Genomic DNA, 16,189 nt, shown 5'->3' with positions numbered 1-16,189 from the left:
TATATAAGCAAAAAAAGTAATTATAAACAATTTTTTTCATTTACAAATAAATTAAAAACGTGACTAACCGTCATTACACTTGACATCATTGTTTGAAATTCAGATAATCGTTAGCCAAGAACGTATTTTAAACTTTTATTATGAATATCATCGCAATAAATTGATATTGAAGCCACGTAATTTGATAGCAGTATAAAAATAGCATTAAGCTACAATCCTACAACAGATAATATAATTTACATAGATATAAAATGTGGACTTATAATTTTTTTATAACACCTTTTTATAATTTCGATTGACAAAGTTTAAAAAAATTGAATTAAATTAAACTTTATTTTTCGTTCCAAAGAGGTTTCAATCAATTATCATCTAAGCTTTTAACAAAAGCTTATTTACCTAATTACGTGAAATAAAACTTTATTTCACAACAATGAAGAAGGCTATCCTTTCGCAAAGCGTTTACAATGACTCCATCTATTTGTTAATTCTTTATTGACCGTCGATTTAATCTGTTGGTTCCGTGAGCATTTATAAATAACGCTATCTCTAAAAAAATTCTAGGTTCTTTATAAATATTCACTTATATTTATTATTTTTTTATTCTGTGATTTAAAAAAGTATCTAATGCGTAATGTGTACTTGGCGTCATTTTATTGTCCTATATTTTATTAATTCATACAAAGTTAGTTAAACATCGTCATTTTATATTTTACTTAAATTAAAAATTATAAAATTTCAACTATCTGTTCGTTCGTGTATAATTTTTATTGACGTTATAACATGGATATAGAAACGAACCCTGAATAAATTTTTATTTTATTATTATGATGTGAACAAAATGATTCATAGTTACGGCGAATGTTATCAAAAATTAGATTAGAACAGAAAATAGTCTTAGGAAAATATTACTCAATTTTTTTCTGAATAGGTTTTTAAAGTTTTTTATTCATGAGACTAAACCTCTTAGCATTCAATGAATTCACTGTGCGGGTGCCGGGTCCATCGCGTTGCAGGGAGAGGAGCTTCAACAGTGCCTGGGACTTGCGACCCAGGTGTAGGTTTAAGGGGCCCCTATCTAAGGCGCGTTAAATGCTCAACTCCAATGTCCAAGCTCCTCTCCCTACCTGACCAAATTTAAAAAGAACCTGCTAGGGCTGCCTTCGACGTACGTTCCAAGAATTAATTGATGTGATTTCTGGATAGGCCCAAGTCTTTTAGTAGTTTGTAGAGAGATTTAGCCGTTATACCTCTCCCTCCCACTTCTACCGCGTATAAATCCACGACGAACCTATTTCGAGTGAGTTCTTTAGTAATATTTGTTGACCTTGATGGTATGGTCTTTGGGGATGTTGGTTTCCCAAGCAACCGTAAGCTCTATCATCAGAACGCTCTCTAAAATTCGCGAATACATGAATATTTCTGGTCTGGAGGCCGGCGCACAAATATCCTCGGGGATTTTGTATTTGTTTTCATACTTATCCATCATTATAGTCCAATCCGAAGCCGCTTTAAGGATGGAGTAAGGTTTGACGTTTGATTTTACAGCCCTAGTGCCCTTTCTCACAAAACCTACCGATCGCTCGTCTGTGGTTATTTCCCTTTGCGCTCTGGCTACCAAAAGACTAACCATTCATCTAAATATATTTTCTGGTATATTTTTACATCTTATTTATTTTGTTTGTTGACTTATAACACAAAATTATAATCGTCTCGCGGTACACATTATAATATTCCTAAAAATCTTACTTATTCATAGATATATTAGATTTGTTTATAAGATTGATTTTATACATATAGATATTTTATATATAAACAGAATAACTATGGAATATTTTGCCAATGTCAAAGTTTTCATTTGTTGGACAAATTATAATCTTTAGTACTGTGTGGATAAAAAACAACTTTCACACATGCTTAGTATTTAAATTAGTTTGATTTACAACGTCAATTTCATTGACATCTTATTTTTTTTAACTGTCAAATGTCAAATCATTAACCCTCCATTCTGCCAATGTGGAGTATGCTTTACTTATATTCTTATCACGTTCATCATCAAGATCATCATCAGCCTGTCGGAACCCACTTATCATGTTATTTTTAAATAATGCAACTAACTAGATTTTTTTCTGTATATTTAATTAATAATGTATAAAATAAATATAATATTTTTTTAAACAAAACTTATCATCGACAAAGATCTCACCTGGTCTCAATTAATCAAGTTAGATGGCATAAAATTTTTAGTTCATTCAATCTGTCCTTATACACTAACGGTTTAATAATTTTTACCTCTTCTCAATTATTATAGAACCTCTATTCTTTAAACAATGAACTACTTTCTCTTTAAACAACATTAAAATGTATGTATTATCAAAACTTTTAATATTTATAACACTTTCACCATATCATAGCATAAGAGTAATAAAAATTATATTAACTGTTTTTTATCATAAATAAAAACGATAAAAGAGATGATAATGCTCCCAACACTTAATCCTGAACCAAATGTAACATCCCTATTTACATATATTACGTTAATTTTTACCTGAGCATATCTTCGGTAAATATAATATACTAAAACAACACCGGATATCCGGTCATGAGTATTCATCCTATGTTTCCTGAATTTGTCAAAACAATAATCTTAAACACTAGAAAACTGAAAGTGCAGTGTTAAAGTGATTACGTTTGGGTCGCGTAATGCTGCCTGTAGTCTTACTAAACAGTCTTAATATGGACAACAATTAGTTCGGAGTATAATGTAAATTCATCTATAAATTATACACTCTCTTATATTATATACTTATGTAGATAGATACATCATTATCATTTTGATTTTTTTCACTACAAACTACTATATATATATATGTAGGATGTAGGATATATGTATGTAGGATATATTCTCAATTTAATACAAGAAGTTGGAATTCTGTCCATTTCAAAAATCAACAAAAAAAATGCAAATTTTTGCAATTAACTATGTACTTGACTCCGAAATAAAATATTCATTTTTTTAAATTATATTTTATATATTTATATATATATATATATATCGTTTTGTTCTTAGTAAACATTCTGATATATTTTTTTATGTTAACCTATAAGTTTTTTTTTTATATATAATTAAATCTTAAACGTACTTAATTCAATTAAATTTTGAAGTAACGGTCGACATTCGTTTCAATTGCTGTCAACGCGTAAAAATCAATTATCGATTCCCTAAACCGCGAAATCCGTCCCTTGTTCAATTATCACCGGCTTTTGTGATTCACAAAACCCTATTGTCACACATTTTTAATTGATGACAACCGAAAATAACTCTACCTACATATAAACTAATAACTTTATATTATTATTTAGTCAAAAAAGAATAATGCTTAAAATGAAACTAATGTTTTCGGAATTGCAACCGTGATCCCGGGCGGTCGAGCGGCAAAGTAACCGAAACGTCGGGAGTATGTAGTCTTAAATAATTAAAAACGCGTAGTAAATCTAAATATATATATATTATATTTAATATATATATATATATTAAATATAATATATTAAATGAATACTCGCGATAGTCTTAGATCTCAGTATAAGAATATTCTTTATTGTTAATTATGTATATATCTTTATGAAGGCTCGCAACTTTTTGTAACTTAGTTATAGTACTGTTCACGGTCAGTCGGAGATTTCACGGAAACTACGAAACTTGCTGCGACGTTAATTAAATTAAATTAAATTACTTATACTTATAACCTGTACCTAAGGCTACATGATTGCCTCGATGTTAGAATAGCAATACCATCACATTGCTTGTGTGGTATCAGGAATCTTCTGGTTCACACGGCCAGGTTTCTTCCGCGGAGTCAGCGATGTCTTTCGTATGAAATTTTATTCATACAAGCCTGTCACCCCGACGTTGTTTCTTATATTTTCAATAGGCATCGCGTAAGTAAGGACTCTACCGTTCTGTATAATATTTCTAACATCTGTATGAATTACACAAAATATATTACGAAAATTTACTTCGTAGTTCGACTCTTATTAAGATTTAAGAATTTTTTATTTTTTTTTATTCCCGTTATATTAGTAAATGAGACATTTAATAAACCTATTTCATGACAAATCCTTTGCGAATTTTACTCTACTCTAGTTATATGTTTGCATTCTACAAACCTACCGCTTTAATATGTTTAACTCATGAACTTACGTTAATAAGAGCACATAGATTTGTATACCGCAAACCAAAGAAATCATCATTTAATTTGAGTAAACAATTTTTATCATGAATCTTGGAATTCTTACTTGATTTTAAATCCTCTGCCACATTACCCTGTTTATATTTGCGTGATAATATTATTTTCATTCATACATACTTTTTTATTGTTACAAATAAAATAAATCCTCCTATTTCTAGTTGATAATGGTCTAAAATTTTGATTTCAAATCCCGATTCGCTTTTGAATTTGAGTTCAAAAAGAAATGTATGTTTAAAATTACTATAAATTAACAAAAAATTTTAGCCATAAATATATAATTTAAATGTCTTCGAAAAGTTAATTTGTAAATCATGAAAGTAAATATGACAGTTGAGTAACTGGGTACTGAGACTGTAATGTCAAATGTCAAACAGATTTCATACATCCGAACACTGTTTTAAAAAAATTTAAATGAGTAATTCTATTGATTTACAAATCTGTGTGCAATAAGTAATTTAGACTCAAGTTTTTTACCATCTAAAGAATATTTTCATAACTTTTACTTTTCTAATTTATAACTCACTATTATGAAGTTTTATAAATAGCGTTCAGAAACCTTAATATGAAATCGTATATGAATATCTTTGAACATGTGAAAGGCTGAGGTAAAGCCAAGAATACTTTTGCGTTATTAAGTATATAACAAAATATATGTTTCCCCTTCAAACTAAACACAACATTGTATCATAGACTTTTTAAAGTATAGAGATCCCATGAACTTGATGATTAAACAAATCAATTTGTTACGATCTGTAGTAAACGTTTACTTTCACTTGTAAATAATTCATAGGCTTTGTATTTAAATCCGCTCGGAAGTTGGTTCTGTGTAGATTTTTCATCAAATCCCACGGTTTACTTGACTCCTAATCCTCTTTCACAGCTCTTACGTAAGTGTCATTAAATAGACCTTATACGAAGAAATTGTTTGTTATCATACTATTTATCAAGAAAAATATATTTTTATATATATTAAGCGTAGCAATAGCAAGTAAGCAATGCTTAGAAACTTTCAGCTTATAAACTTGGTTCCTGATGTAACTAATTAGTCTGAGAAAGATACATTATTTAAAATTAGCACAAATAAAAATTGTATAAATGATAGGATATAAACAGAAAAAAAATAATTTAGGTAGTATCATACGATTAAAGTCATGATATATTTATAAAGCTACATGACAGCCACAAGTTTTGATATAAAATCAAAGACAATACCAAACGACTTTTTTGCTTTTATTTGACATATGTTATTCCGCGGGAAAACATCATGAAATAGAATAACAAGTAAGGAAAGCTAACAGAAGTGGAAAGGGTTAATTGTTAAAATGAAAACAAAGGTTCAAAGGTTTTATGTATAAATCTTTGTTAATATAATTAAATATAATTGGTTATGTATGAATAACATACACGTTCCTCGTAAAAGTTAACGGTCCCTACCTAAGAGCGACTTAGAAATTAATGTATTGAATCTTTTATAATAACATTTGATATATTTAAACATATCGATTTATGCAACAAGAATATATTATAATAAAGTTAAGGTTTTTAATTCTTTTCTTTGCTTTTTATTAATTAAAATGTTTAATTTCTGTCAATGTCGTTGTCAAAAAACTTTTTAATTGTATCTTTTGTGAATCAAGCTATGTGATTGTACAGCTAATACAAATATTAAATGCACATCAAATAAATGTTGTAATGTTGTACTTATACAGAATGTATTGAGACTGAAAGCCAAAAGGTCACGTTGCATGATATGGTTATGAAATATTAGTTCGAAATATCGAGAGACGATCCGATAGCAGACATGACTAAATCTATATAAGTTTAGATGAGTATTAACATAAAGTATTTTCATAGACAAAACTTTACTTAGTTATGTTTTCATTATTCAGCCAATTGCCGTGAATCCTATATAGCTTTTTTTTTTATTTGTTACATATGTCACCTTTAGATTCATCGAGACAGTAAAAACAAAGTGCTACCAAATATAAATTCAACAATTTGTTAATTTTATACATAAGTCTGTTTCTCTATTCATAGATATATTATCCTTGTATTCAATCTCTTAAACTTATTAGCATTAACATAATTTTTGCGTGTCCATTGTAAAGTTAAATCACACTAATATCGATCATTACAATATTGTTACTAGTTCCTAAACCATACAATGCCAATACTTATACTACTGTTACGATATTTTGAAACATAATATTAGTAAAATAAAAATTAAGAGCCATATTTTATAATTTCTAAGACATAAAATGTATAGTCTATTAGTATTTACGAATGTTTTTCAGAGTTTAGACACATTTCTGTATGAAGCCGGCTATAATTCTGAAGAAAAAAATTTCTACATTAAATTAATATCCTTCTATATTTTATATTCAACATTATAACAAACTATTTGATAACATTGCAATATGCTGCATTGAAATATACAGCCAATTTTGTTTCTCTTTCGAGGTTTCCATTGACTTTTCACTTCAAATTTAGAAATACTGTCATTCAGATTTCATATTTATTTAAGAGAAATATGACACATTATGAATATATAATTTTTAAATAATAAATTAAAAGAAAGAAGACGTTTCGAATTGAACTGTGAGAATAATTATTCATGAGCCTGTAACTTCTTAAACTATTATAAAATAATTCAGATTCATTCAATAACCATTACTATATGATTACTACTTCATAGAATTTATTCGAAAATAATTCGTCCACTTTGTACAAACATGTACATCAAAGTAAAAATTAAACAGATGACATAAATAATGGCGGCGAATGACAAGTCGATATGAATGTTAAGATTGATGGCCTGTGTAAGGTTGAATGGTTGAATGTAGACTTAGTGAATATTTCGCAAGGAAGCCACTGCAATATGACGTGCACTTAAAAAGTATTTTACGCGGAATTAATTTATTTTAATAAATATATAATATACTGATTAAAGACAAGAAATGTATGTCAGTTACAACAGATAAAAAAGAATTAAAAAAAAACAGTTTCATTAAACATAGTTCAATGAATGCACAGATGAAATTTAAATCATTGCAATATGAACGAAATTGGATTGACCGGTTTGCAATAAACGTACAATTGATAGTTATGGTATTATTTGTATGGATGGGAAATTGAATAAAAAACATTTTTCTGCTTTTATATTTAATATTACGATAATGAACTCATATTTGATGTTTTTTTTAATATTAATAAACAGAATATTAAACCTATACTAGAATATTTGGTCTCTCCAGCTTACAATCGTAACCGGATTCTTTATAAGTCTATATATTGCTATCTTCTTATGGGCTATATTCATTATTATTATATACAACCTACATAAAAAAATACGTTACTTTTCCATTAAGTGCTTTCGACCATTCATCCACATTTTAAAAAAAAACGATTTTTGATATAGATATTGTTAGTATAACAAAAATCTTAAAAATATATCGTAAATAGATACATCACTCATTTTATATGAGTCATGAATGATCTCTTTAGAATACCGGCGCTTTTTATTTTTTATTTAATTTTGTAAATGGCCTCTCGTTACTCACCGTAAAGAAATAGTCTTTACGATAAATATAATTTATATGGTCTGTGGGAACTGCTTTAGCATTGAAATGGTTAAAACAAAGTTCGGCGAAAACAAACTTGGTCCTGTTCAAATGTATTAAGTCAAATATAAACTGTTATTAGAAATTAAATTATAAACATATATGTTAATATTTTTAATTAACTGTACATAAAACAAGAGAAATTGACCGAATACTGTACATTCTAAACTTTGTTAGTAACAATTTTGAGTGATCATATTATACGGCAGGCGGATTAATTTGCATTATTTTACATTATTAGAGTTCCCTTATGAAATTATGAGTTTGTATACCAAAAAAATACTTAAAACGATCCGACCCGTCCAGGCAAACTGTTTAGGAACAAACAATTAAGGCCTATGTCACTGTTTGGTATCTTTTACGTTATTTTCATATTTTTTATTATATCGTTTCATTTATACGGAACTCTTAAGAATCGAATTCCGTTCTTGACCGGAATGCAATGAGAGATAGTAAAATGTGAATACAAAAGAATATTTAAATAATGCTTATACAACTTATGTAATTAAAAATTCATAAAACATTGACGTAACAAAACGAGATAACAATAAAAAAAAATTAGGAATACTATCTTTAATTGATTTCACCTTGATTACAATAATCATTCAATTTGGTCGAGTTTAGAAATGGAAAAGGTTTTTAAAACTCATATTTTGTCAAATAATTCGCATAATAATAAGCGGATTACGCTTATATTTTTTTCGTAAATGACTCAATAAAAACCTCTTTGTTTGTATATCATTGAGTGTGGGTTGCGTTTTTTAGTTCTATATCTTGATAACCGAAGTTGCATTGTTTTACTATTAACAAACAAACGCTAATTCTAGAGCTGCTTGCGTCGCTAAACTTTTGTTTTTAAAGCTGTTAATTTCGAACAAAAAGAGCTGCAAGCTATTTTGCGAGCTATAAAACATGTAACCACAAGCCATTGTTGCAATTCACACATCATTGCGTGAACGAAATCGTTATTATACAAGTGTTATTATTACATAAATAATATGAAGAGTCGCGTGGGTCATTTATTAACACTTACACGATTGCGAAAAAGCCTAAAATAAATGTTATTTTTTCATCTGTACTGTCTTTTTTGATACTTTTTACTTTAAAAGTAACATTTAATGTATAAAACTCTTTAACAAGTAACTTAGTCTTTGAAAACCAGATGTTTTTTGTTTACGATTCCGAACTAAGAAATTATACTAATAAGTTTTCACTAGTTGAGTCTTGTTACATAATAGGAAGCAGGTCACAATAACTGTTGTTTACGAAAAAGTCGCTATAACTGACAGTGACAGATGACCTAAAATTATTGGTTACCGGTAAATAAAGATGCACAGATAGACGATATCGTGTATTGAGATGTCACGATTCAGGTACAAAAACGTTTAATATCTTTTTTAATATAATAATTATATTATGAAAAAAACGCTACAATATGTAATTACTTTAAAATTTTAATACGCAGAAAAAACACCCTTACAAATTTTATAGTTCCTGCTATAATAGAAAAAACTATATGAACAGTGGATAAGTGCTCAAAAATAAGTGAAATTCATTATTAATTTTAACATACTAGAAGATTGTAAATATAAATTGCCATTAAAATGATGCAGGAGCTTAATTGAAATACAATAATGCAGGCGCTTCATTGTTATTTTAAGACAATACTATTTGATTAGTCACTAGTTATATTGACATTAATAGATATTAATATCTTACCAAGAACAAATTGACAAATATTTAAAATAAATTTTATTTTTGCAAAAATATGTTTCCGCCCGGGATCGAACCGGGGACCTTCTGCGTGTTAGGCAGATGTGATAACCGCTACACCACGGAAACCATGTTAAGCGGATGATAATATAGCAACATTTCCTAAAACTATTTAAAATGAGATAATATTCATATTTTAATTAAAATTTAATTACCTTATAAAATATACAAATAAGTATATTTTTAAGATAACTAAAATTTTTAAGAACAAATAAATTATAATAAAGAGGGACATATTGAATATTAATAAAATATAAATGTGATTTGTTAAAAAAAATTTATTGATATAAAAGTAGTATACAATCTCTTTTAAGTCAATTTAAACTTATCTAAGAGCAAAATATACTGAATAAAAGTTATCAAAGCTTAAAAAAAAGCACATTTCGCATGACCAGTTCATTATTAAAATTATAACTTAAAATATATCCCACAGAACTGTATGATAAAATAAATATTTTAAGTATCAAATATGTTTTTTATTTAGTAACATCCATTTGGAATGAATAGAATGAGCAAAAATAAAACTTTTCATATTTAAATAGTGTCCTTTTTATAAAAACAGGTTTAATATAAGGCCAAGACCTTAAAATATCAGACCATAGGACCTATTAAAATATATGGCCTTATTATACAACAAAATAAAGCATAATATGCATAAAAAATATCAACTCCTATCTGTAATTCAACAAGCTTATTGCATGTATGCATAATTATTATTCATAATTACACAGATTGTATGATGTCAAATAAAATTGTACACATCTGTTGTGTATAAAACAATTACTTTATGTATATCATAGTAATTCAAACTTATAGAATATATATTATTCTATTTTCTTCTAGAACTAAGCGTGTTCTACTCTAGATAATGCTACATAACTATGTTTCGTGTTCATGTCGTAGTATCCGACCGGCCCCGCATCACAGTCGGCACAGCTCAGGTACTTGTAATTATCGACGGTGAGAGTGAATCCTATGTTCTCAAATGTATACATGTTTTCTACATGATAGAATTCAGTTATCTTTTCTGATTGTAATTCACCTTCTTTTCTAGTGTCTTGATGCATTAGAGGTAGATTCATCTGAAAAATATTACAATAGATTATAGTATTATTATAATTTTGTTCAAATAATTGTATAAAAATGCATCACAATTAAACATTTATTATAAATGATAGTGGTCAATTAACTTGTGAAAGTAACCTATTATAAAAATCGCAAAGTAAGCAAATATGTTATTATATAAGAAATATGAACCTCTTGTACTACAAACTTTCCAGTTTTCTTTTCTAATATTTTCGAACCACAAAATTTGCATTTTACAACCAATTTGTTACTTCCATCTTCTACGAAATCACTCGAAGCTTCTTCTGATTTACTTTGTACGATCTCTGTATCAGACATTATTGAAAAATATTTTAGGAAGTTTTGTTTATGAGGTATATAAAGAAAAATCTGTTATATAAATAATGTAAATATATTAATTAATATGTTTTTAATTAAAAAGCCGCTAAGGGTATAGAATATGGATGTATTCAAAACAGTGTTGACTAAATTTGTCATTGCCAATTGCATAGAACTCGACTGTCATTCAAGTTATGAGCTATGACAGTACAAACTAAAGTTATCTATCTAATAGCTAAATAATTGGTTTTATCATTCTGAACTATTGAGAAAATTACTATGTGTATCTAAATATATATGAAAAATTTATTAGTAACAAAAAGAATACTAAATTATAATAATAGTTCTTTATGAAAAAATATATAAACATTACATTTGTCAATGGAAAGAATATAAAATTTTTTATAGCTTAAAATTTATTAATGTATCATATTGAGCATTTTAAGTTTATTATAAATAAACTAGGATGGAAATGTTAGTAGGACATATTTAATGTTGTAACCCAATACAACTGTTATCAAGGTCGTTATTGACTTTACGATAGTGACAAATAAATTTGACAAATCTGGATAAAACATTCATTAGATATTGTTATTTATCAAGTGTACAAGTTATAAACGCATAAGTTCAAACAGTACAATAAACAAAATAAACGTAAAATGAGCTCAGGTTTCATATCAGAATCAGAAATATTAGAGGCGAGACGCCGGCGTCAAGAAGAATGGGAAAAAGTCCGAACGGAAGATCAACCAAAAGGTTAAATTCATTATGATTTTACAAAAAGGCTATACGAAGATAAATATTATTATTATGTCATTTAATAATTTATAAAGAATTAAATTCTTGAAGCACATTTTCATTTTAACAATGGCCGTCTTTTAATCTATAGGTAATTACGTTATGATTAACGTAGTTCCTTTTGTTTTAAAGAGGCGCCTGAGGAAGCGTATGACACCCGGCCTCTATACCAACGACTGGAGGAACAGCGAATGAAGAAAGAAGCTGAATATGAAGAGGCACACAAACTTAGTGAGTGGGATTTAGAAAAATATGTTTGATTAGTATAGATTTGCTATAAATATAAAAGTATTGAGAAATAAAAAGTCATTAAATCCAGTCGACGAAAAAAAAAAGATATATATAACACAGTATAGTAATTTAACATAATTTATTTTAAATTGTATAGTAGGTCAAAAAGTGATGTTTTAAACAAAATATTGGACTCAACTCATTAGAATAGGAGTGAAAAATATTAAAACTAAGAATTTTGTCAACCTTATCGTATTATAATAAATCTGTAATGAATATGTGAAGGAAAATTCATAAAATTTTCAGAGAATATGATAAGAGGGTTAGATGATGATGAAGTGGGCTTCTTAGACCTGGTTGAGAGAACTAAAGCGGAGGTCGCACAGCAGATCAGCATCGAAGAACAAAAAGAAATGAAGGAATTCAGGTACTATAATGAATTAGAATTATTATGAAATGCTGTAAATGGCCATATAATGTAATTACAACTGTTTTTTTTTTACTTTTCACACATTTTTTCTTTATCAACCTTACATACCTTCAAATGTAACTATAGTTTTAGATATCACTATGCATTTTATTATTTTATAACTATATAATCCAGATGTTTCGGTTCCTTTGCAACAACCGTGATCACAGACTGACGATATGAACATGCCTTTTTCATCAGCTTAGACTCCTAAGATCAGCATCAAAAAGTTTTATATAAATTATTGTTTAGGGTTAAATCATAACATTCAATGTGCGAGTCAAATATAGAATACACATATGTATTTGGAAAACTGAAAATTTACTGATGTCTAGGAAGAGTGGCTTAATAGTTAAAACAACTGAAATATAATGTGTCAGAGAAAATAGGTTCAAATCCTCAATGCCTATATATTTTTATTCCTTATTTTCAATTTAACACAATACAGCTGCTATCAAAAGATTCGACTTTTAAAGCAATTATGATATAATAAGAGGAATAATTAAACAACGCCAATAAACACACAGACACCAATACTTATTGAAATTAATATGGGTGGAAAAATTGACAAAAATTTTCAGAGAAAGAGTATCGAGTCTGGCAGAGAGTGAAGAATTGAGTCGTCTTAGGGCACAACTTGCTCCGACTAAGGCTCCACCCACACAACACAACAGAAACAAACTCGAAGGGGTAATAAATTATAATATTTCATGTTAATTCTCCACTTTGAAAAATTTTTCTCAATCTAAAATTCCTTTACATTTTTGTACTTACGTTATACACTTTGTAATTTGTTGATATTCTTTGTTTGAATATCTTAAAACAATTTGGCATACTAATAAATTAATATGGATATCGCATGATAATTTCTAATGTTATAATAAATATTCTAAACTATTGATATATATAATAACATATGATTTTCACTTCAGGTGGTCGTAAGAAAACGGAAAGCGAGTGAAGTTGAAGACAGTGGTCCACCGACAAAGAACGGAGTTGTTAGCCACAGCCAAAGGTTCCAATATATATATCTTTTAATGTTTTCTTTATATAAACCCCTTGAATTTAAATTGATATCAATATTTTTTAGATGTACAGATCAAAATTTACTGTAAAACATATTAGGATTAAAAATTAACTTTAAATATAAAAATAGTGATAATAATAAGAAGTATTCTAACTCACTTCAAAGTAGATTAAAATATAACTATTGATGTGTTGGTGATCACAAAATGCTGAATAAAAACTTAATATAAATCATTAATATAAAATCATTATTTATAATCATGGTAGCGGTCAGCCAGATTTGAAGAATGGAAATAACAATTCGAGCATCCCCAGCAAATTGGGTGCCATGAAATGCATCGGTGTCCTGCCGGGGCTAGGTTTCTATGAATCATCATCCAGCGAGGAGTCCAGCGATGAATCTGATGATGTATATATGAGTTTTTTCTACATTAAAATTTTTTTAGTAATTATCTTTATATTTTTAGTATATGTTTGAATAATTATGTGATATATTGTAAATTTAATATACATATATATATATATATATACTTTATTGAAATAATTTATTTAATCAATATATAAATTAATTTTGAGATATTTATTAAGTATTATAGTCTTGTATATAATACCTTTTGGTTTATGCCTATAATATGCCAAATTCTTGTTAAATTTCTCTATGTGTGTGTAAGTCTGGTAATTTTTTTATTACAGAATGACAAGTGTACTGACAAAAGAGATCTGCTTGGACGAAGATCAGATCAAGCTGATAAGAAAAAAGATGATGATAAAAATTAATTTATTGCAATTAAAATTGTGAGGCCCTCGGGCTATAAATATAGGGAGTTGGGAGAGATTTCATTGTGTCTATTAAATATAAGATGTAATTTACCTTATTTCATTTCGTCTAGAATAAAATGTGTTTTTTACACCACCTGAAGTAAATTAGGTAGAGAATGTCAGAGAAACTAATAATAAGGATTAAATATAAAAGTTCGTGTAGCTTTTAAGGATTCATATCTCTTTGCATTATTATTAATTTCGTGTTTGTATTAAACTATTGTTGAAATACAGTTAGCTCTTCACCTTTGCGGTAATACAACAGACAATCTAATACCGAATTCTTTAAGACAAACAAAAAAATCTACACAAATATTTTTGATAAAAACCGTTAAAATAAAATGCTTCCCTTAAAAAAATTACAAATAAAAAATAGTCTTTACAAAAAAAAGGTTTTTACCAAATCTTAGAAAATAAATTATAATAACTGAAACGGAAAACGGCGCGTTAACGAAGTAACTGTCAGCGTGACAGAATTTAGAATAATAAACGTGAAATTAATTTGATAATTAATTCGAATTTAAGGTATTCTTTTAATCTCTAAGCAATATCGAAGAATAATTTTCGATATCCTACCACTGTGTAGAAAGTACTGCGTGATGTAACCACACAGTGAGTAAATAAGTCTACAATATATAACCCCTTGCGTTCCTATACTTAGGATTGGATTTTTTTTAATTTAGATGAAACATTACAATCAGTAAATGAAGAATAAATTATAAAAGCTTTCCCATCGTTTTGTTGGACTGTTTTTACTAAATTATAAGACCGATTACGGTGTAGAGGATACATTAAAAATATATATGAATTTAAATGAAACTAGTATTATTCGGATATACTACGCGGATTTTATTATTTAAAAACTACATAATCCCAACGTTTCGGTTACTTTGCAGCAACCGTGATCACGGGTAGAGGAGGCATGAATAAAACTCGCGAAAATCTTAGATCTCAATATATATGAAAATCGGCGTAATCTGAAAAATACTATAGTATCTTCTGCTATGTAAGTAGTTACTTTAGTAGTCAGTATTTAGTAATAGTAACTTGTATGATTACATTTCATTGAAAAGTTTACTGCAATTATTCGATGCAGGAGAAAATAGCTTTTTCAACTTATTAATTGTAGATCAATAGTAAAAATGATATACAACTACAAATTTCAAACCTCGCATTTGCAGCCATATATTTTATACACGCATGATAAAACGTGGTCGTAGTATTTATTTATTGAATGACCAAAAAACACACACACACACAATGGCTCTGTTACACAAAATGTATAAATACTACACAGTCAGCTGCTATGACTCGCGCCTACTTATCTTGACAGCCTTGGACTTTTTTGCCTTCTCCGCGGCTCTATGTAATGCAACATGTGATATTTGTACGATAAATTTGTGGAATATAATAAAATTCTCATTAAATGTTTTGAGATCTACGACAGTCGCAAGTATTAAGAGTAAGATTATACTACCCACATTGATCACGGCAGACGAGATTTGCCTGTGATCACGGTTGCTGCAAAGTAACCGAAACGTCGGGAGTATGTAGGTTTTTAAAATAATAAAATACGCGTAGTATAATCCGAACAATATTAATTTTACTCACATAATGTTCCCAATGTTCATAAATATTTCGATTTTGTGATTATATTAATTACTAACTGATTTAAAATTAGTTATTCTCCGACTGTTGGCGCTTTAAGCGAAAGATGCCCAAAAATTGGCAAAATTAAGTTATTAGACTACATAACAATTATTGTCACATTAGGTACACAGCCTGTTTATATGTTACGGTCA

At 28.1% G+C, this 16,189-nt stretch overlaps 2 protein-coding genes and 1 non-coding gene across 3 annotated transcripts; 1 reads left to right on the top strand and 2 right to left on the bottom strand.

Annotated features, from left to right (window-relative positions):
- Positions 1–9,636: 9,636 nt before the first annotated feature.
- Positions 9,637–9,709, bottom strand: Trnav-aac (transfer RNA valine (anticodon AAC)). The gene has a single exon. It is a non-coding gene; the product is annotated as a tRNA-Val (tRNA).
- Positions 9,710–9,900: 191 nt separating this feature from the next.
- On the bottom strand, positions 9,901–11,209 carry LOC116775128 (guanine nucleotide exchange factor MSS4 homolog). Its single transcript, XM_032667950.2, has 2 exons — positions 10,898–11,209; positions 9,901–10,722 (listed from the first exon to the last, which is right to left on the bottom strand). The coding sequence occupies exons 1-2, from the start codon at positions 11,042–11,044 to the stop codon at positions 10,486–10,488; spliced, it is 384 nt and encodes a 127-aa protein (XP_032523841.2). The 5' UTR covers positions 11,045–11,209; the 3' UTR covers positions 9,901–10,485.
- Positions 11,210–11,567: 358 nt separating this feature from the next.
- LOC116775319 (PSME3-interacting protein) lies at positions 11,568–14,434 on the top strand. The gene is made up of 7 exons (XM_061524716.1): positions 11,568–11,800; positions 11,975–12,073; positions 12,380–12,500; positions 13,124–13,232; positions 13,475–13,557; positions 13,836–13,977; positions 14,262–14,434. Exons 1-7 carry the CDS (start codon positions 11,704–11,706, stop codon positions 14,343–14,345), a joined length of 735 nt encoding a protein of 244 aa, XP_061380700.1. The 5' UTR covers positions 11,568–11,703; the 3' UTR covers positions 14,346–14,434.
- The last annotated feature ends 1,755 nt before the right edge of the window (positions 14,435–16,189 follow it).

Source organism: Danaus plexippus, chromosome 25 (genome assembly GCF_018135715.1).
Source record: "Danaus plexippus chromosome 25, MEX_DaPlex, whole genome shotgun sequence".
In the NCBI taxonomy this organism is placed as follows: Eukaryota; Metazoa; Arthropoda; class Insecta; order Lepidoptera; family Nymphalidae; genus Danaus; species Danaus plexippus.
This window is presented reverse-complemented; position numbering and strand designations above follow the sequence as displayed.